Raw genomic sequence first — 23845 nt, forward strand, 5'->3', positions numbered from 1 at the left:
AGTGCGCATAAAAGCACGGAAGCAGATTTTTGATTTTCGAAAAAATTGATTTTTTTGGATTTTTCAAAAATTTCAGTCCCGTTGCTAGGCAACGGTGGTGCCCATAGCAACAGTGCTCAAAAGGATACAACTAGATCCTGGTATGAACTTACCTGTCAAGTTTCATCAAAATCGGTTGACTCCTCTGGCCTCCAGAGCTGTCCATTACATACAAACAAACAAACATACAGACAGACGGAAAAAGTGAAAATAAGGGTAGTCTAGCGACCACCCAACATACAGACAGACGGAAAAACTGAGAATAAGGGTAGTTTAGCAGCGACCACCCAACAAGCCGGTAGGCGACATGGGTGGTCGCTACATAATTGCATACCAGTCATACAGTTTTTTACGGATCAGGCTGAAATTTTTTGACAAAGAGGTTGATTATAGTGTGCATAAAAGCGAGGAAGCCGATTTTTGATTTTCGAAAAAATCAATTTTTTTGGATTTTTCAAAATTTCAAAGTCCCGTTGTTGCTCGGCAACAGTGGCGTCCATAGCAACGGTGCTCAAAAGCATACTAGATCCTGGTGTGAACCTACCAGTCAAGTTTCAACAAAATCAGTTGACTCCTCTGGCCTCCAGAGCTGCCCATTACATGTAAACAAACAAACAAACATACAGACAGAGACAGACGGAAAAACTGAGAATAAGGGTAGTCTCGCGACCACCCAACAGGCAAACAGACAGAAAGGGGTGAAAACATAACCTCCTTCACCTTCGGTGGTGGAGGTAATAAGTCACTCTCACTATTCTGGTAATTTACCACCCATACAATTCATTACGCTATAATATAACCGATCAGTTTTTGCTACTGATGTGCAGGAAGGGCAGAGTCCATATCAGTTTAAAATCTGGAGTTAGCTTTTGAAATATTCTTACCAACTTTTGTCAAAATATCAAGAAAGCATGCATTTTCATTTTACCATAAAGTTTAGAGGGGGGTGGGAGTGATATTCCATATCATTTGCCCTTTAAAGAGGGGCATGTGATATTCCATGTCAGTGGCCCTTTAAAGGGGGGGGGTGGGTGATATTCCATGTCAGTGGCCCTTTAAAGGGGGGTGGGTGATATTCCATGTCAGTGGCCCTTTAAAGGGGGGTGGGTGATATTCCATGTCAGTGGCCCTTTAAAGGGGGGTGGGTGATATTCCATGTCAGTGGCCCTTTAAAGGGGGGTGAGTGATATTCCATGTCAGTGGCCCTTTAAAGGGGGGTGGGTGATATTCCATGTCAGTGTCCCTTTAAAGGGGGGTGGGTGATATTCCATGTCAGTGACATTTTCAAGACAACCCCACTTTTCAGCCACACTAGCCAAACCTCACCTTAGTACCCCTATCAGGACTTCTCGCATACCTTGTACATCGGTGGAGATGTCAGCTTGGTTGAAAAGAGGAAGCACCTTTTTCTCAAACAACTTTGGAGCTCGTTTGCATTGAGAATTTATTATAACCTTCAGTGATCTTGGCCTGTTTGTAAAACCTGCAAAATGGACATCAAACTTTACAAAATACAGTTCCAAACCTAGTATAACAGCAAGTTTAGGTTCAAGGTGACCGTAAGTCTGTAATTATAACCTTATAATTCTTTTTTTTTTTAACAAACAGCTAGATTAAACTGATAATTCATTGCAGTGGGGTGTGTGGACAGGCCTCGACATGACTAATGGAGGATGTTCAATCACAAAGATACATTGGTGAAGGTCTACAAGAATACCAAATCGTGAGTGATTGTATTGTCTACTGGGGTATTTCCTTGCTAAATACTTCTGTGCAATGCAGGCCATTATGAAGACACTGTAGCAATGGACCACAAGAACACCAATCCGTGTTAACAAGTGCCCGACATCTTAGATATCGACCATTAAGCTGCGGTAATGAGATCGTACTGGCACCATCGGTGCAGACCATATGAAATAGTGTTCAAGCACAACACTTGAGAGAAAGACATCTAGTTGTTAGAGCACCCCCCTCACACCGCTGCAAGGATAATAGTGTTCAGCATGGTGCACTCACCAGCGTATAAACAGAAGAGTAGAATGCTGTGCTATTTACAGACTAATACAATTCCACTGTATACTTTTTCAGAGAAATGATGGATTGTTGGCCTGGGGAATGCCTAGGGAATTCTATAATGATATAACAGAGAGAAAGACCATTATGGAAGTGGGTCACTATTATAATGTTGGATGGCATTTTACGCCAGGGTTCATGGTTGGTTCAATACCCAATTTATTACATATTATACTGGGACTTTGGCTGTACCACCGATGGGACTGCCCCCTGTAGGTTATGTCATTAATTTGCAGAAATTGGCTATAATGTCAGGTCAGTCAGGTTTCTTGACTGCCACTGATAACATGTAACCCAGTGCTACCAGCTACATGGTCAGGTACTCGACAACTAAACTGACTACCCTCACTGGCTCACCAGTGGGGAGGGTGACTGTGACACCTTGCAGGACTAAAAACAATACCTGCAAAAGGGTGGCTGAGCTCCTTTAGGGGGCCAATGGTCCAACCGCTCAGGGTGGTACTTCCGTTCTGACTTGGGAGTCCCATTCAAGTGATGCCCGGAACCATCTTACACTCTCCGTGTGAAGATTGCTGGTCTTACTTTCTGTCTCACTCAAACTATAACTACCGGGCTAGCTTTAATCTCTCTTTCTTGCAAACAAACATCATACACTTTTCATACTCACTTATTTTCACTCACTTTACATTCTCTCTCTATTATTTCTCTTTCCTCTCTTTCCCCTCAGACAGGCTCCAATTAAATATGATAAAGTCCGAAAAGTTAGCCCCGAGTTCTCGGCATTATGGGGTGCAAAGAATCTCCAGTGACCCGTCTGTCTGCTGCCAATGAAAGGGGCAGCTCAGGCAGTTGTAGTATCGGTCCCTCCCAAGACCCTTGCATTTTGAACCAACGTGACTCTTTTTCAATTCATTTCACCAACATCCGTGGTCTTTCTTTGAATCTTTCCTCTGTTGAACATCATCTAGCAGGCTCCTCTCCTAATATATTGCTTCTCTCAGAGACCCAATTGCCAGAGACTCAGAGACCGACAACCTTCACTCATGATTCCGCTTCAAAGTAGGAGTCTGTGTCTACTCCAACATCAACATGCCTGCTGTATGCCTTATGGACCTTGAATCTCCAAACTTTGATGTCATCTGGCTTAAGATTTGTCTCCTGACCATCACTATCTTTCTCTGTTTCACTCACTGCTGTCCTAATTCTACAAACCTTAAATCTTTCTTTAAGTATCTTAACTCTTGCCATGAGGCCATCCAAACACCCTCAAGCAGAATTTCTCTATCTTGGAGACTTCAATGTACACCACAGGGAGTGGCTGAAATATTCCCACATGAATGTTGAGAGAGTTGAAGCTCTTACATTTTCCATTCTTAATGATTGGGAACAAATTATTACCCACCCTACCCATATCCCAGATCGTCATGACGACACTACCAACACTTTAGATTTATTCTTCACCTTCAATCCGTTGCATTACAATTTACAACTGCACAATTTCACCTCCAATTGGTTCTTCTAACCACAATCTTGTGAACATCACTTTACTTACCACCATTACTCTCATCCGACTGCTGCGACGAGACACCAGTATTGGCATTTCAATAATGCTGACTGGACTGGTTTACGAAACTTCTTTTCTGACTTTTCCTGGAAAGACTACTGCCTCTCCTCGGGTGATGCCTCTATCTCTGCTGAACGCATGTATAGCTGAGGTTATTGTTACAGGAATGGAGGCTGTTATCCCCTTCTCTTTCTAGTCTATCTCTCCTAATTCTTGGTTCAATAATTCCTGCACTGCAACTTTGGAGCAACGCACTGCAATCAATAAAAACTCTTCTTCCTCCGACTCGCATTCAGCTTTCATATCCGCCAGAAATCATTGCAAACATGTTATTCGTGAGGCGAAGCATTCCTTGATTCAAAAGAAATGTGACAACCTCTCATCTTCTTTCACTAATCGATCTTACTGGTCTTTAACTAAAAGTATCTCCAACAACTTCTGTCGCTCTACCTTTCCTTCGCTTTTCCGTTCCGATGAAACTATCGCTGTCTCTCCGACTGATATAGCAACTCTTTTTGGTTCTCTTTACTCCTCTAACTCCACACTGGATGACTCAAACATTCCATCTCCCTCTGATGCTCCCCTCACCAATCATATGTCCCTCCCTATAATCTCTTTTCATGCAGTCAAAAAATACTCCTCTCTGGACATAAGCAAGGACTATGGGCAAGATGGCATTCCTCCCCGTGTCTTGAAGGAATGTGCTTCAGAACTTGCACCAGTCCTTGCTTGTTTGTTTCTGTTTAGTTTAAAACCCAAACTTTTCCTCTTTCCTGAAAATATGCCGAAGTACAGCCTATTTTAAAGAAGGGTGATCGTTCAAACCCTTCTAACTACCGCCCTATTGCTCTGACTTGTACCGTTTCTAAAAGTCTTTGAATGTCTTCTCAATTTCCATTTTCTCAAGCATCTTGAATCTCACAGTCTTCTATCTGACAACCAATATGGCTTTCTTAAGGCTAGATCCACAGGTGATATCCTTTCTTACATTACGAATGTCTGGGCCTCTTCTTTGAGAGACTTTTGGGAATCCTTTGTTGCCGGCCTTGATATCTCAAAAGCCTTTGACAAAGTTTGGCATCGGGGTCTGATATCCCAGCTTCCCTCTTTTGGCTTTCCTCATTCACTCTGCTCTCTCATATCAAGCTTTCTCTCCAACCGCTCTGTCTCCGTAATTGTTGATGGTTCAACATCTCCCCCTTTCCCTATCAACAGCAGTGTACCTCAGGGTTCCGTCCTGTCTCTAACACTCTTCATTCTTTTTATCAATGACCTTCTTTCTTCCACAAATAACCAAATACACTCGTATTCTGATGACTCAACATTACATCCCTCCATGTCTTTCGCATCTGCCCCGTCTTCCCTCACTCGATCTAAATCTCGGTTCATCACAGCCACCTCTTTAAATTTGGATTTGGACAAAATTTCCCAGTGGGGAAAATGTAATCAGATTAAGTCTAATGCTTCTAAAACTCAATTTCTTCCCATCTCTCCCTCTAAAACTCCTCTCAACTCTCCAATCTCCACAATTACACCATGTGATACAATAAACCTACTGGGTATTACTCTAACTTCAAATTTATCCTGGAATCCACACATTACTCAAATAGCTAAATCTGCCTCAAAGAAATTAGGAGTCCTGCTCAGATGTCAAAGATTCTTGTCCTCTGAACAGTTGTTCCAACTATATAAAGGATTCCTTACTTTCCTTACTCTCTTTCCTTACTTTTCTATCAATCAATCATTTATTTAAGGCCTGGTCTCGATGAGGACTATTTAGTCCATGACTGGAGCCTTCAACATAAAAAAGTAAATAAATAAATAACAAGAGTGCAAGTGAGCACAATATATGCCCGAACAAGAATGTATATACAGAATTGTGCTACTACATGGAAAACAGCATCCTGGTTGCCATGGCAACCACTTTAGATGAAGAACGTATGTCGCGACACACCATCTCCACAGTCTGTACCTTTGTACCAAATATGAAACGTGGAAGTTGAAAACTTTGGGAGTTAGAGTGCGGACAGGAACGGACGGATGGACGACCGGTATCACATAATACGCCCCGATATATATATATATATATATATATATATATATATATATATATATATATATATATATATATATATATATATATATATATATATATATATATATATATATATATATATATATATATCTCGGGCGTATAAAAAGAATGCCTGTGATAACTCTCCCACTCTTCATCGAAAGACACAGAGATATATTTACGATCACCAGCTAATTCTGATAGACCCGTTAAGAGCTTAACATCCAAACAAAGGACAGCGCACCTTCATGATGCAACACTCTATCTATGAATCACCAATATGATGGTTCATAGTCAGGCCAAGAGTCGAACCCAGACAACACAGCTAAAAGATAAGTGCACTAGTTCTGCACCATCCTGTCTAGACATTTGATGTTCATGAATGGGGGGGAAAAAAGACATTCTGTTCTTCAAAACGAGTACATCTCATGCACACTCATATCCAAACTCTTAAATCAATGGGTTCATATCCAGGTCATTCCACTACAGGGGACAACAACCAATCATGTTTTTTACAACTCAACTGCGTGCAAGCAGAGGATAAACAGCATCAAGTGTTCCAAGCAGCAGGAAAAGAGGATTACCTAAAGCCAGCTGTCTCGACATCAACATTTCGATAACCTCCAACACAAAGGCCACACATCTCCTTCTGCCTAGTTACGTAATCTTCAAAATGTGTTACACTCTATTAATCCAAAAGTGATTAAATATTTCACCTTCAGCCCTAGAGTTAAAGGATTCAATTACTGCATCAACCCCACCACCTTCCTTACCACCCACTCCCAACCCTTCATATTCCTTCCAACCACTTATGTATAGCACACCTATTTATCCAGTTCCTCACTGCCATCATGACGTCTCAACCAAAGAGCTAGTGATTGAGATTATTGTATTCATTTTTATGATCATGGCTCCTGGCAAAAAACAGAAAAGTATCAAAAAATAAAAGAATATACTGAGAAGAGTTTGTTTTTTCTCTTTTTTTTTACGCTGAGGGCTCCAATCACGGACTGTGTTGTAAATGAAGCCAGGCCGTAAATTTAACAAAGAAGGACTGAAGATATAAATAAGTGAAGAATTTAAGAAAATGAAAGGAAAGAGAAAGAATGTAAAGATATGGAGTGAAAGCGAGTTAAAGCCAATCCGGTAGCTTAGTTTGTGTGAGACAGAAAGTAAGACAGCAATCTAGACATGGAGAGTGTAAGATGGTTCTGGGCACCACTTGTTCCTAAGTCAGGAAGGTAGTACAGTACTACCTTAGGCGGTGGCTGTCTACATCCTACTACCTATACTTAAAGTGACTTAAAGAGGAGAGCAGATGATCAGTCAACTTGTAAGAAAAATTAGGTGGCCTGCTTCGAGTCCCATCTGAGCACTGGCTTAATGATGCTGCGATCCCAGATTGAAAGCCTCACTTCACAAAGTGCAAAATAGGTAGGCCCTTCTTCCCTGCACACGCACATACAAACACAAAAAAAACCTAGCCACCCCAATTCTTTGCAATCCAATCGACTCACTGTCAAGGACTGCACGTAGATGCGCATGCCACATCCGACAGTGATCGTCACTGGCATTATTGAGATGCAAGGCACACTCCTGCAGTCTGTCACCCCTGGAGCTTTTCCTCTGGCACATGAACAACGTGAGACCCAGAAGGATTCTGATGGACGTGTACTCAAGCCCAGACTGCCAGTGCAGCTTAACACTCAGCACGTCACACAAATTCACCGTCTTCTTGCCTCTCGTACCACTCCTCCGCCCACCTGCAATGTGATGTAACGAGGGCAACCTTTAAGGGTTGATGCATTGTCATGGGACAGATATTCGTACACTACATTATGCAGTATTTTGGTTTGCCGCAAAGGCACAGCACAAGCATAGCCTCATCAGAGGAAAAGCACAGGTATGGACTCAGAGACTTATAAAATAAGTCAGTCAGTTTATTTATCTTACAATAATAATGTTGTTGGTGGTACAATTATTATTATTATTGCACAACAGTGCTTTTGCCATAATGGAAAAAACACAGTACCTCTCCCCACCTCTTTCTCCTCCTCCTCCTCCTCCTCCTACTCCACCTCCTCCACCCACCCCTCCCCCACAAATATCAACATGACTACAGGCATTTTCTGACAACTCCACCACACAACAATCTGGCAAGGTCAGCATTAACGCTGTATGTTTATCCTAATTACCCTAAACCACTTAGCCACTGTTCAGCACTGCCATTTGTGCATCAGAACTCATAATGGTTAGAATTATTAGAAAGCAAGGTGCAAATCTAAAGTACTGACTTGTAACCAGTGCTTCAAGCTCAAAAATAAAATGGTGTGGTTAGGAAGATCCATTTTCAAAATGTTAGCACAATCGTTTAGTTTGTCTGTTTGGCTGGCAATACTCAAGTCCGACATTTCTACCACCGAATGGTCATCGTCTGGGACTGTGCAGGCATGGTGAGCCAGGTACAATAATCTCCTCCGGACAGGTAGGGGAAGGTGGGAGGTCGGGGTGGTGTAACGTCACTGCAAAATACAGATGGTGATCTCTCTGCATGTTGCAGCCATGTGATCCATCCATTGGGACCATACTCTGTGCAGAGTGTTGGTGCTGCCTAAGCAGTCTCCTTGGCTATTGGGCACAATCCTGGATGGGTCGCCACTCCAACACAGAGCCATGTGATGCCCACCCCAAATTTCCATTGGGTTATATTTACCACCTGGCACGCAATGCCTGTACAGTCCTCGATGAAGACCGCTCAGTAGTCGAAAGGTCACACCTGAGCCATCCTTACCTGCTGGGAAGCTCTAGTATCTGGTAGTACCTTAACCTTAAGCTTCAAAATCTATTTTAAATTGTTTCAATGTTGCACTCAAATGCAGCAAATACAAGTGTACACCCGAGACTGGAGTGCTAAAGTTTGCTGCATTGTCACTGCTATGTTACTCCTGATCCTCTGTGGTTAATTGCTTAGGGTTCACTGCAACACAGAGCAAAAGTCCCACATAGCAACAAGTAGGCACAGCAACACAACAAATCCATAAAAAAGGCATAGCAACAAAATAAAACTATAAATGTAAAAATCACAAACCATAGCACAATGCACCACAAATAACCACAAGTTACAAACTCACAAACCACAGTACAATGCTCTGCACAATCACCAATCTACAAACCACAACACAATACACAATACAACCAATAATTTACAAGCCACGACACATTGCACCATAAATAACCACAAACTACAAACTCACAAACCACAGTACAATGCACTACACAACTACAAAAGAGCAAATGCATAGAACAGCAACATACAGCAATGACTCAACACAAAGCACAGGGTATTCAAGGACAACACAGAGCATGGTGTTTGTAAACACAGGACAGAGTTTCTATGAGCAGCATTGGCTTCTAAGAAACAGCACGGGAACAACACAATATGGTTTCGAAGAAATAGCACGAGTTTCTAAGAAACAGGATGGGAATAGCACATGGGGTTAATAAATAGCAAGGATTTCTCAGAAATAGCACGGATTTCTAAGAAATAGCACGGATTTCTGAGAAATAGCACAAATTTCTAAGAAATAGCACGGATTTCTAAAAAATAGCAAGGATATCTAAGAAATAGCATGGATTTCCAAGAAAAAGCAGGGATTTCTAAGAAAAAGCACAGATTTATAAGAAACAACATGGGAACAGCACAATGGGGTTTCCAAGAAATAGCATGGGTTTGGAAGAAACAGCATGGAAATAGCACATGGGGTTTTTAAGAAAAAGCATGGATTTATAAGAAATAACACGTATTTCTAAGAAATAGCATGGATTCATAAGAAACAGCACAGGAATAGCATGATGGGATTTCTAAGAAACAGCATGGGAATAGCACATGGGGTTTCAAAGAAAAAGCATGGATTTCTAAGAAATAACATGGATTTCTTAGAAATAGCATGGGATATCTTAATTTTCACCCCACCGTAATATCTTAATTTTTCCATCTGATCTGTGTAAATCTCACTTTCAATCACAATCAGCAAATAAATCCCTTAGCAAGGGAAGAGCACAATAGGGTTTCTAAGAAACAGCATGGGAAGAGCACGATGGGGTTTCTAAGAAACAGCGTGGGAAGAGCACGATGGGGTTTCTCACAAATAGCACGGGTTTCAAGAAAAAGCACAAGTTTCGAAGCGTTTCTAAGCATCACCCATGGTTTCTAAGAAACAGCATGGGAATAGCATGATGGGGTTTCAAAGAAAAGCATGGATTTATAAGAAACAGCATGGGAATAGCATGATGGGGTTGCGAAGAAACAGCATGGGAAGAGCATAATGGGGTTTCACAGAAAAAGCATGGATTTCTAAGAAATAGAACGGGTTTCTAAGAAACAGCATGGGAATAGCATGATGGGGTTTCTAACAAATAGCACAGGTTTCGAAGCGTTTCTAAGCATCGCCAATGGTTTCTAAGAAACAGCATGGAAATAGCATGATGGGGTTTCAAAGAAAAAGCATGGATTTATAAGAAATAGCATGGAAATAGCATGATGGTGTTTCTAAGAAACAGCATGGGAAGAGCATAATGGGGTTTCACGGAAAAAGCATGGATTTCTAAGAAATAACACGGATTTCTAAGAAACAGCATGGGAATAGCACGATGGGGTTTCTAAGAAACAGCATGGGAACAGCACAATGGGGTTTCTAAGAAACAGCGTGGGAAGAGCACGATGGGGTTTCTAAGAAACAGCGTGGGAACAGCACAATGGGGTTTCTAAGAAACAGCGTGGGAACAGCACAATGGATTTCTAACAAATAGCACAGGTCTCAAGAAATAGCACAGGTTTCGAAGTGTTTCTAAGCATAGCACATGGTTTCTAAGAAACAACACGGGTTTCTAAGCACAACACGGGTTTCAAGAAATAGCACTGGGAATAATGAGATTTGGAAGAAATGGCATGGGTTTCAAGAAATAGCACAGGTATCTAAGCGTTTCTGAACATAGCACATGGTTTCTAAGAAACAGCATGCGAATAGCATGATGGGATTTCTAAGAAACAGCACGGGAATAGCACGATGGGGTTTCTAACAAATTGCACAGGTTTCTAAGCACAGCACAGGGAATCATGGGATTTCGAATAAATAGCACGGGTTTCAAGAAATAGCACATGTTTCTAAGCATTTCAAAGCATAGCACATGGTTTCTAAGAAACAGCATGGGTTTCTATGAAACAGTAGAGAAACAACAAGGGTTACTTAGGAACAGCACGGGGTTACTTAGAAACAGCACGGAGCTCCTAAGAAACAGCACGGGGTTCCTAAGAAACAGCACGGGGTTCCGAAGAAACAGCACGGGGTTCCTAAGAAACAGGATGGTTTCTCTTCAAAACAGCACGGGTTCCTTAGAAACAGCACGGGGTTTCTAAGCACGTTAGAGTTTCCATTAGCAAGGTACGGAGTTTCTCACCACAGCACAGAGTTCATAAGTACAGTCAGCCTGCAGTTTTTATTGTTTCCAAGAAACAGCACGGGGTTTGTAGCCTGGCATGGAGTTTCCAAACACGACACGGAGTTTCTACATCCAGCCTAATTCTCGCAGCTCCATCGTTGCTTTTTCTTCCGGACACTCTCTTACCGAAGGATGACTCCAGCGGCTGGATAGGGCTCCAGTGCAGTCGCTCTCCGTCCAGCACTACATCACAGCTGCGCTGATCCAGCTGGAAGATCCCTCGCAGAAGCCGCGGATGATCATCCGAAGGTTCCAACCTGCTGTGACCAGGAGCCACTTTCCAGTCCAGCAATGAACTCTGAGAGCTAAGGATCTCGGACCCGTCGAGCCGGTCCTCGATTTTTTCCCACGCAGGTTTGGGCGACACCGAGCTGCCCATGACTGCTCAGTGTCCAGCGAGTCAGTAGAAGCACTATCCCTCATTATCCCACTTGTTTTTTTAACGCTTCCCCGCCTCATGATACCCCCCACCTCATCCCTCCCTCGCAATCCCCCACGTTATTTTCCTCCTTTCCAACCACCGACCGGCCTCTTGACCCCACCATGATATCTTAATTTTCCCATCTGATCTGTGTAAATCTCACTTTCAATCACAATCAGCAAATAAATCCCTTATTTTCTCTGTTTAACACGTTTTTTTTAAACATATTAAGAGATATTCTATTCTGACCCCGTCACCCACAAACTACACCACACGATATATAGCGACACACACAATGAGTGGTGAGGCCGAAACGAACGAAACAGATTTATATTTAAATCGATAATCGTGAAATGCGTCGAAAAAACGATTTGAAGTCGGATCGTACACGGTACACGGTACACGGTACGTACACAGACAGTCGCGCCCACGTGTCCAGGGCAACAACGACCCGCCCCCTTCTCCTCCCACCTCGGCTGATTCGGGTCCCTGCGCCTGAGCGCACTCACTCGGGAACCCCGCCCACATTGTTGCGTCACTGCCCCGCCCATTCCAGATGGCTCGTCAAACAGATCGTGGTGACGACGCACGACGGTCGCTGATCCTTCCCGCCAAGTGTTGCTGCCGTGCAGGAATCATAATAATCATAATAAATATTACACCAAATTTGCAATGTCCATCAACTGTTCGTTCATTTATTACGTCCGCCAGCGAAGGTGGACGGTGCTTATGTTTTTTTCAACCATGTCTGTCTTGTTTGTGAGCAAGATATCTGAAAAACTTGAGATGGATTCGGATGAAACTTGGTTGACAGACTGGGTGTATGACGAGGACTAAATGATTCGATTTTGGTGAATGTCCAGATCCGCATCCATATACGAGAATGTTGTTTTAATTTTAAAAGTGATTCTTCACCATTGAGAGATTATGGTACCAAAAACGACATCGAGCATGAGTTGCGTGACAAGAACAAGCAGATTGGATTTTGGTTCAGGTCCAGATGAAGGATGTAGATCGAGCCTATCAGTGGGATCCAAAACGTAAAGTGTTCAGCCTGGTGGAGACATGTGCTCTACTGAGTGTCGTTATAGTTACCCCGCGTACGCAAAGTGAAAAGCAGTGTTCTACACAAGGAAATTCGAATCAGGAGGTCATCCGGCCCATCATGTCTGTGTCACGCCAACTCCAAACCAATCGATGTAAAAAGGAAAAAGCAAAATGGCTTAGGGAACTTCAGCCTTGACAGGGAGAGGAGATGAAAGGGTTCCGTTGACAGCTACACGTTAGCTACGAAAGTGGAAAATTCAGTCGGTAAGCCATGTGTGGAGTTGGGCTTGGATACCATAAGCAGAGAGTTTGGAGAGCAAGGCGGGATTGAAACAGACTGTATTGAAAGCACTAGATATGTCCAAAGAGACGGCCTTGATCTCTTGTCTGGCATTGAGGGCTTCCATCCATTGTTGGGAGAAGCAGCATGTCCATGGAAGTCTCCTAGATCTGAATCAAAATTTGGGACCAAAGATGAGGTTGTTGGAGAAAAGGAAGGTGCATTGTCACATAATGTGAATTACAGTTTGTTTATGTAATACTGTACTTGGACACTATTCAGACTTGAAAAGTTGGACAAATACCCAAAAGTTAAAAAAAATTAAACACTTCACTGTTTTATTTCTTCTGCATTCTGAAAATATACCTTCTTTGGGCAGTGTACAATAGACTCTCATCACGATCACTCCAAACAAAACATGCATTTCCTCGTTTCCAATACATGAGGTGTAATCAAAACGATACCTTTATTTAATGATAGAACATGTGTTGTTCAATCTTCAAATGTACACCACAGGCCGATGGAGCCTCAAGAGCGATGTGGAATGAACAAAATGGCAGCAATCTCATTTTGAAGCCCCTCCCCTCCCTGAACAGACAGACATCTGAACTGGTGGAAAAACGAAAAATTTATATATATACATTATATATATATATATATATATATATATATATATATATATATATATATATATATATATATATATATATATATATATATATATATACATATATACATACATATATACATATATACATACATATATACATACATATATACATATATATACATATATATATATATACATACATATATATATATATATATAGATATATATATATATATATACACACACATACACACAGCTCAGGAAAAAAATAAGAGACCACTCCAAAAAATTTTTAAATCAGCATCTCCACATGTATGGCAGCCATTCCATTCCAGTGTCTGTTGAATTCCAACACAGGCACACCTTATTCTACTTGGTGAGGTACTGATTCGGTGATCACCTGAACCGAATCTTATTTAACAAGGAAAAGTATAAAAACCACTGCTGTGGTCATCACTATCCTCTTGCAATAGGACCAGCTGGATGGCAAAAACAGTGCTAGTTGTACCTCAAAAGTAATTGGAATCAAAAAAAAATAACTATTGACTATGCCAAAAGAGTTGAAAAGAAAAGTTTTGAGTGAGGAAAAGAAGGGTTCAATTCTGGCTTTACTGGCAGAGGGATACAGTGAGCGTCATGTTGCTTCCATCCTTAAAATTTCAAAGACGGCGGTTCATAAGAACAAGGTCAAGCAGCAGACATTGGGGACAACAAAGCTACAGACTGGCAGAGGGCGAAAACGACTTTCCACTGACCGGGATGACCACCAACTCATTCAAATGTCACTCAACAACCGTAAGATGACATCAAGTGACCTACAAAAAGAATGGCAAACAGCAGCTGGGGTGAAGTGCAAGGCGATGACGGTTCGAAACAGGCTCCTTGGGGCAGGGCTGAAGTCATGCAAATCCAGAAAAAAACCCTTCATCAATGAGAAGCAAAGAAAAGCCAGGCTGAGGTTTGCAAAAGACCATAAGGATTGGACCGTAGAGAACTGGAGTAAGGTCATCTTCTCTGATGAGTCCAATTTTCAGCTTTGCCCAACACCTGGTCGTCTAATGGTTAGACGGAGACCTGGAGAGGCCTACAAGCCACAGTGTCTCGCACCCACTGTGAAATTTGGTGGAGGATCAGTGATGATCTGGGGGTGCTTCAGCAAGGCTGGAATCGGGCAGATTTGTCTTTGTGAAGGACTCATGAATCAAGCCACGTACAAGGTTGTCCTTGAAGAACACTTGCTTCCTTCTGCTCTGACAATGTTCCCCAACTCTGAGGATTGGTTTTTCCAGCAGGACAATGCTCCATGCCACACAGCCAGGTCAATCAAGGTGTGGATGGAGGACCATCAGATCAAGACTCTGTCATGGCCAGCCTAATCTCCAGACCTGAACCCCATTGAAAACCTCTGGAATGTGATCAAGAGGAAGATGGATGGTCACAAGCCATCAAACAAAGCCACGCTGCTTGAATTTTTGTGCCAGGAGTGGCATAAAGTCACCCAAGAGCAATGTCAAAGACTGGTGGAAAGCATGCCAAGATGCATGAAAGCTGTGATTGAAAATCAGGGTTATTCCAGAAAATATTGATTTCTGAACTCTTCCTAAGTTAAAACATTAGTATTGTGTTGTTTAAAAATGAATATGAACTTGTTTTGTTTGTATTATTTGAGGTCTGAAAACACTGAATCTTTGTTGTTATTTAGACCAGTTGTCATTTTCTGCAAATAAATGCTCTAAATGACAATATTTTTATTCGGAATTTGGGAGAAATGTTGTCAGTAGTTTATAGAATAAAACAAAAATGTTCATTTTACTCAAACACATACCTATAAATAGTAAAAGCAGAAAAAAAAATGATAATTTTGCAGTGGTCTCTTAATTTTTTCCAGAGCTGTATATATATTGTTGCGGTTCTCGGAACCGCATGCATACAACAGATCGGTGTCCCGAGACAGTTATGCCAGTAATAGACGTGCAGATAAACCCCTTCCTTTTGCTTAGTGGGGAAACAAGGGAGTGCGTTGCGATGGTCTAATAGTTAGGATAATTAAATCATTTTCCCCTTTTATTTTATCCCCACTATTTTTCTTTTCTTTTCTGAGGTAAATCTGCCTGCTTGCCCCTCGTCTCGTCTCGTCTACCATAATCATGCATCAACGTCTACCCGAAACCAGACATGTGCGGCGAGTCACGTACGCTTTGGCAGCATGGTAGGCGGGCTGCACCAGCGTCTGCCCGAAACCCAGCCCAGGCTGGCGGACCACGTGAGGGGTCGGAGCCAGTCGGAGCGGCCGACTCGGGCGATGACGTTGGATTCGGCATGGCCCCTCCCCGGAGCTTTGGGCTCTATAAAAGATGGGGAAGCTCCTCCGTCTAGGAGATGTTGAGTGGTGTTTTCACGCGGAGTGCGTTCTTGCTTCTCGACTCCGCCCACATCTCGCCTCGACGAACCGCCTCTTGCCTGGTCCCGCCGACTGCTCCACCCTCGCCCTCTGGATTCCACCCTTCTCCACTCATGCTCCTCCTTCAGAATACGATCTCCACACGTGCGGCTATGGCCAGAACAACGCGACTATTGTCGGGTACCACACGATGGAGCACCCACCACCCCCCCCCCCCGAAACGCCAAGGTACCGAAAGCTATAACCTCAACTCCCCTCCATCCCTGGCTGCAAAAGTCCCTTCTTATTGGGGTTTCTTTTTCTGTGTGTGTCTGAGTGTGCTGGCACCTGCTGTTAAGTAAGCCTGTTGAAGAGCATTATTGTTGTTACTGTTATTAATCTCACGTCAAGTCTGCACTGTGTCTGCTTTTGTAAGTTGCTTGCATTATTGTCGCACCCCACACCTCTCTCCTCTATCCCTGCGTAACGGACCCAATAAATCTTTGTCGTACCACATACTTTTCCTCGCTAGCTTGTTAATAAATAATTGTCATCAGGAATGTTCCCAGCTCGCCTTTGTCTTTTCTCTCATTGGTCCAACATGGTTTGAATCCAAGTTTAGCCGAGTCTTTATTCCCAATGATCCGTTCCTTCTAGCCAGTACGTCCTTGGCAGTGTTGCTCGGCTGCATCCGATCCGGAAAAATGATCCGGTCTGGTACAGTGATCCGGTTCGGACAAGGCGTACCGAGGGCGTGTTCCCCGGTAATTAAACCATGCAATCAATTAGGTAACCCGATTAACCCATAGACGAGAGGACCCTAGGTCACGCAGTTGAGTTATTAGCGTCCACAGTCAGTTAAGCTACCAACCGCATCACGGAATTATCCGTGTGCGACGGCCTACAATTCGGGGGAGTCTGGTGGGAATCAAGATAGCTTCCCCCACCTAGTAGTCTTCTCACCCGACCCCCAACAATATATACTGTAGTTATATTTGAAAATACATATATAGTATACACACACACACACACACACACACACACACACACACACACACACACACACACACACACACACACACACACACACGCCGGTAGGCGACATGGGTGGTCGCTATATAATTGCATAGTAGTGATACAGTTTTTGATGGATTGGGCTGAAATTTTTTGACAGAGGTTGATTACACTGGTCAACAATTTTTTACTTTCTGAATGTTGTCTAGATTTCTACAAGTGAATTAGGGTATTCTGGCACTGCTGAATCAGGAAATGGCATCCGTTTCTCTCCATCAGGTCAGGTTTTTGTGCTAAGTTGATTTGAAAAAATCAGATCTTGTGACAAAATCAATTACATTTTTGTGGCATTATCAGCTGATTTTTGTCAACACATATCATCCTAAACATGTTTTTAAGAAAAAAAATGTTTTGCCAACAACATTTATTGATTACATGATAGAAACATCGATTACTGTCATCTGAATGGTGGGCATTGATAAAGGTAAGTACAAGTAAATTGCATGTTGCGTCACCACTGTTCAAACTTCAGGGCTTGAACTTCCGTTTCTTCGAACTCCTGGAATGTTCAGCGGCAGGGAGGTCTCTCTTCAGATTCCAACAGTAGTCAGCCATCATGACTGCGTCCCAGCGACCCTGATACCTGGTCTCCATCTCCTTCATGTCCTGATGGAATCTCTCCCCCTGCTCGTCACTCATTGAACCCAGGTTCTCAGGAAACCGGTTCATATGTGAAAATAGGTAGTGCATCTTGATGCTCATGTTGCAGCCCAGGTTTCTGAAAGCAGTCAGCATGTTGTTGACAAGTTCTGCGTAGTTTCTGGCCTTATTGTTGCCAAGAAAGTTCTTCACTACCAAAACAAATGTCTTCCACGCTTCCAGTTCCACTTCGTTCATTGAGTTTTTGAACTCTGGATCTCTGATGAGCTGACGGATCTGAGAACCATCAAAGATGCCAGCTTTCAACTTCTCCATGGTCAATCCTGGAAAAGCCTGGCACAAGTAAGTGAAGCAGTCACCATCTTTGTCCAGAGCCTTGGTGAACTGCTTGATTAAGCCGAGCTTGATGTGCAGTGGTGGGAAGAGTATTCTGTCTCTGTCCACCAGAGGGTCGTTGATGACGTTCCTTTCTTTGCATGGCACCAATTCCTCCCGCACAGGCCAGTCCTTCTTCGTGTAATGCTGAGCACGGTCCCTACTATCCCACATGCACAGAAAACATGGGTTCTTGGTGAAGCCAGACTGTTGTCCCAACAAAAAGTTCACCATCTTCAGGTCAACACAAATAAACCACTTATGCTGATCATAACCAATTTTCTCCAGCACGTACTTCACCGCTTCATACTTCTCCTTCAGTGTAGTCGAGTGAGCGATGGGTACAGAGGCAAACTGGTTGCCGTTGTGTAGCAGAACACATTTCAGTGATCGCTTGCTGCTGTCAATGAACAGTCTCCAATCTTTGGGTTCGTACTGTGGCACTCCAAGCTTGAGCAGAAGCGCATGTCATAAATTGGCGCATGTAGGTATTGTACATTCTTCAGAGTTCGTTATTTCAAGAAATACAACTTTTTTGTATCACATTATTACAAAATCTGCCCCATTAACTTTAGTTTTGATCCACGAACTTTATGCTTTGCCTCACCAATTTTTGGAAGATTTTGAGGTTTTATGACTTCAAACTGATCCCTTTTCGACATAATCACCCAGAACTATCGTACCTGAATACTTCTTGTCATTAAAATAATTATTTCCAATCAAAACAATTATTTGACATGACATTTTACCCCCACCAACTTCTTCTAAAATGCTCCACACATGCGTACATGTGAACAAAAATGTAAAAAACGACATGTGGCCATATCTCAAAAACTTGACCTGATTGAACAAAACTAATGTGAGTTTTGGATTCAGCACATCAGATTCGTCCTAAATCAGCTTAAAAATGCAGACAACAAATTTGTTGTTGACCAGTGTTATAGTGCGCATAAAAGTGCGGAAGCAGATTTTTGATTTTCGAAAAAAAATATATATACAAATATTTTTCGGAATTTTTCAAAAATTTCAAAGTCCCATAGCTAGGCAACGGTGGTGTCCATAGCAACGGTGCTCAAAAGCTTTCAACTAGATCCTGGTATGAACCTACCAGTCAAGTTTCATCAAAATCGGTTGACTTCTCTGGCCTTTAGAGCTGTCCATTACATACATACAGACAGACGGAAAACCTGAGAAAAACGGTAGTCTTGCGACCACCCAATATATATATATATATATATATATATATATATATATATATATATATATATATATATATATATATATATATATATATATATATATATATAGTTGCGGCCACGGGTACCGAGACACCAGCTTGTCACTCAGGGGGATTAATCCCCGGTTGTCCTCGGTAGAGCCGGACCTGGGGCCACCGTTCACAATTAATGTTGTGGTACGGTGGGTTGTTTTAGAACCACAAACGCCACCCAGTCAACCACAAGTTCCAGTGTCCACCGTCTAATTAGAGGTCACGTGGTTTCCTGAGTGGGAAGCGCGCCCTCTGCAAAGCACCAATGTTATCTCGATTAGATTTTAATTAGGGCGGCCGAGCGTTTTAACCGCTGGTGCGTGCCGACTATTTTTGGTCAAATCTGAGGTAATTACCTCCCAGTCCATCTTGGTCCTGACAATGCCAGACCAATGGAAGGAAAGGACAAACACGGAGAGGTTGCAAATCGACAAATAATTTATCAATAATAAAATAAATAAATAAAAATAACTTTTTATTTTCTGAGGTAAATAAAGAATAAATTTCAAAGCAAATCAATCAAAATGCCAGGAAAGAGACAAAGAGCAGATGCTTGTCGGAGGTTGACTTACTTGCAGATAAACATAGACATGGGTACCCAACAGATCATTCGGGGGGGGGGGGGGGGGAAGAATCGTCTCGCTCACCAGAAAGTAGTTGTCTGTGAAGTGAAAACGTCCTGAAATGTGTGCATGCACGTCACGTCCGTCGCCAGCACCCAGCCTTGCTGTGCACCCTCTCGCGAACAGCCTTGAATGCCAGTTGACGTCTGGAGGGCACTGAGATTGTCTGTCACGGGTTTAGACCCTGGTGTTGTTGGTGACCGACCCGTGCCTCACTTGTTGGCGGTGCTGCTCCACACCCACACGCGCACCACACGCTCGCTTCCTTCTCCTCTTTTGCATGCTTACACCCGCTTCTTGCTCGCTTCTCAAGCTTACTTCTCGTTCTCTTCTACCTCCTTGGCTTTCTTTCGTCCTGCTTTCTTTTGCCTCCGCTTTCCTCTCACAGAACGTACGTCCCATTCGTTTTATATCTCCGGGCCGTCTCTGCGGGTGCAGTCCGCCCCAAGCTCACCCCGCCCCACTTGTGCACAGTTACCATGACGACCCGTGCGCTCTCAAAAAAGGCGGGTGTCGGAGCTCGTGAAAGAATGCTGCTGAGGAAACATGAGGGTGGCCTTCAGAGCTCGTGAAAGAACGTTGTTGAGGAAAAATGAGGGCGGGTTTCAGAGCTAGTGAAAGAAATGTGTGTAAACGTGTCTGTCGTAAAGAAAAAGGCTTCCCATAAGAGAGGGGATCTATCCTTTACCCTTCTCAACGCATCACATTTAAGATCCCATTAGACATGGGGATGGGGCTAATCTGAACATGCATTTAAAGAAATAACTGTCTGAGGACCTGGATGTGCGGATGCATTAATCAGACCGGATTCTGAAATCCGTAACTATATATACACATATATGCAGTGTATATATTGAGGGCCTCCATCCGATGATATGTGTATTACATATACATGTATATATGAGCAAGGTACGTATGTATGTGTGTATATATATATATATATATATATATATATATATATATATATATATATATATATATATATATATATATATATATATATATATATATATATATATATATACACACACACATACACATACATGTGGTCTGATGCCCTCCCGCCCCTTTTAAAAAAACCTTTTTATTTCATTAATGAAAAACATTTTTTGCATTTTCTTCCTTTGATCTTGTATGGATGGATTGGTGTGGTGTTCACGCAGGCATGATGGGCTGAATGGTCTCCACCTGTGTTGGATTTCCTTGTTATTGATTCAGAGGGTTGAATATTTATGCAAATTAGATATTTCTGTCCTTAATTTTCAATAAATTTGTAAAAATTTCAAAAAACATGTTTTCACTTTGTCATTTTGGGGTATTTTGTGTAGATCGGTGACAAATGTTTTTAATTCAATCCATTTTAACCCTTTGAACCCTCGTGGCCGTTTTACCAACTGCTATTCAAAACCTCCATATACCCAAGCGGTCGGATTTTTCTCCAGGGACCCCAGGGTGGGGGAGCCGAAAATCCAAGGAGGTCAGGATTCAAAGGGTTAAATTTCAGGTTGTAACACAACAAAATGTGAAAAAGTCAAGGGGTGTGAATACTTTCTGAAGGCACGATATATCTCCACTAATAAATGTCAGTGTGTGTCTGTCCATCAGTCCGTCCGTCAGTCACTCGATCTCCTCCATAACTCCAAAACCATGGAACCTAGTGGCCGCAAACTTTGCATGCATGCCAAGGGAACTCCACGATAGTGCATGAATGAAAATTAGGTGTTTGGGTTAATTTAAACTCTGCTACTGAGGATAATTTATGGGGTGATCATCACGAAAAACCAAAATAAGCCTTACGAAGATGGTGGCGCACGATCTTTATATGCACACTGTCAGCTCGCAAGAGTCTTAACACACCATTTTTTGTGGCCTGCTCAACAATGCCTTGACTTGGAACAGGTTGCAACGATTTCTTAACAATAAAGGGTTTTTTTCACTTTCCTCACTTATATCATCGAATGCCTGATTATCATACCTACGAATCGCTGGATACATTGCAATGCTGATAAACGGCCGGAGACGCCAGCGTTCGTGGCTTTATTTCATTTCCGCACATGCCATAACCTCTAGAATCTCTTCATCTCAGCCTTATTTCAAAATTTAAACTTCTTTATTGACTTCAGCAGTAGTTCCGACTGCTAAGTACATTAAGTGTTCATTTGGCGAATTGGAACAGCTTGACATTTTGGGTGTCTCCGGGAGGTGTTTAATATGACGGATCGGCGATCGCTTATCGCTTGCCAAGCCAGCTGTTCCTAAATCAACTGTTTCATGTAGTACTTCCTTGAGTGCTTAAGCCACTTAGCAAGCACTCTACAAGATTCACACCATCACTCAATACTCTATTTCAATGGACTTTGAAAAAGTTCAGGGGCGTCGCCTGCGTTGGCCCTGCATTGTCATGCGGTGCGTTGGGCAGTGGATGGCTTACTGAAAATATGCAAAATTATTTTTAACCACGTTTCTCCTTTTTGTACGATCTTCTTTCATTATATGACCCATCACTTCCGCATAGATAAATACATATATAAAAATTAAACATTTAGTTTGTAAAAGTTTTTTCAACTGTTTTGGTGGAGTGCTTGGTTAACCCACTTGGCGCATGCTCTTCAAGCTTCAATGGCGATACCACGGTTCAATACCAGAGTTTGGAAGGCAAAATAAATTAGATGATTACAATGAGTAAAAATTATTTTCAGTTGTGACAAAGCTGCTAACAGCTAGCCGAGAGGTATGCACGCTCACTCTAAGTTGTCTAGCGTGGTTTCTAATCCCGACCCAGCGATAAACCTCTCTTCCTCCCCTCTCCCCCCTCTCTTCCTATCGATGGACTTGAAAAAAGTTCAGGGGCGTCGCCTGCGTCCGGACACCCCTATATATATATGTATATATACATATATATATATATCTATATATATATATATATATATATATATATATATATATATATATACATATATATATATCTATATATATACATATATATATATATATATACATATATATATATCTATATATATATATATATATATATATATATACATATATATATCTATATCTATATCTATCTCTATCTCTATATCTATACCTATATCTCTCTCTCTCTCTCTTTCTCTCTCTCTCTCTCTCTCTCTCTCTCTCTCTCTCTCTCTCTCTCTCTCTCTCTCTCTCTCTCTCTCTCTCTCTCTCTCTCTCTCTCTCTCTCTTCCCCTCCGCCCTCTCCCCTCTCTTCCCCTCCGCCCTCTACTCTGCCCTCCACCATCTCTTCCTCCCCTCCGCCCTCTCTTCCTCCATCTGCCCTCCCCTCTCCCCTTCCAAAGCCCTCTGTCCCCTCCTTCCGCACTCTCTCTCTCCCACTCCCTCTATCCTCTCTCCCCATCTCCTCTCTGCTCCCCCCCTCCTCCTCTTAATATTCCCGTCAGCTAGGCGACGGGTTGTATTTGCTAGTAATATATTATATTCGCAAATACAACCTGTTGCTTCGTTGACGGAAATATTAAGGACGGGGGAAAGAAAGAGGGAGGGGAGGAAGAAAGAAGGGAGGGAGGGAGGAGAGAGAGAGAGGAGGATGGGGGAGAAAGGGGGTAGTGGGGAGGGGAAGGGGGTGTTCTCGACATACGTTTGATAGGAGGACTTGAGGGAAAGCCGGGGGGGGGTCAAAAAACAAAAAGCTTTCATTTGATCAATTCACACATTCTTTGACACCTTCCTCTCCTTAAACTCCGGAGAGTTGTGTGGTGGGAGGGGGTTTGGGAGGAGGCTGGGAGGGAATGGGGAGACAGTGCGAGGGGCGGCGAAGGGAGCGTGAGGGGAGAGAAAGGAGTGTGCGGTGGGGGAAGGCAGCATGAGGGTAAGGAGGCAGCATGAGGGGGGAGGGAGTGTGAGGGAAAGGGTAAGAGAAAGGGAAGGCAGTGTGAGGGGAGGGGAGGGGATGGCAGCAAGAGGAGAGGGAATG

The 23845-nt window shown here is 42.7% G+C and overlaps 1 protein-coding gene across 6 annotated transcripts in view; it reads right to left on the reverse strand.

The window, feature by feature from the left end:
- CERKL (CERK like autophagy regulator) overlaps nt 1–23845 on the reverse strand; it is a 167492-nt gene that overhangs the window by 105214 nt on the left and 38433 nt on the right. For 2 of the 6 annotated variants that reach the window (XM_085876603.1, XM_085876601.1), the window contains exons 1-3: nt 11337–11662; nt 7229–7474; nt 1397–1522 (exon numbers count right to left, since the gene is read on the reverse strand). In XM_085876603.1, coding sequence (XP_085732729.1) covers nt 1397–1522; nt 7229–7474; nt 11337–11589 — 625 coding nt within the window. In that variant the 5' untranslated portion in view covers nt 11590–11662. Of the gene's footprint in view, nt 1–1396; nt 1523–7228; nt 7475–11336; nt 11667–23845 lie in introns of those variants that run through there. The other 4 variants (XM_085876604.1, XM_085876602.1, XM_085876605.1 and 1 more) reach the window with 3 other exon arrangements.

This window comes from Eptatretus burgeri, chromosome 4, assembly GCF_056783735.1.
Source record: "Eptatretus burgeri isolate ZD-2024b chromosome 4, Ebu_testis_v1, whole genome shotgun sequence".
Lineage (NCBI taxonomy): Eukaryota > Metazoa > Chordata > Myxini > Myxiniformes > Myxinidae > Eptatretus > Eptatretus burgeri.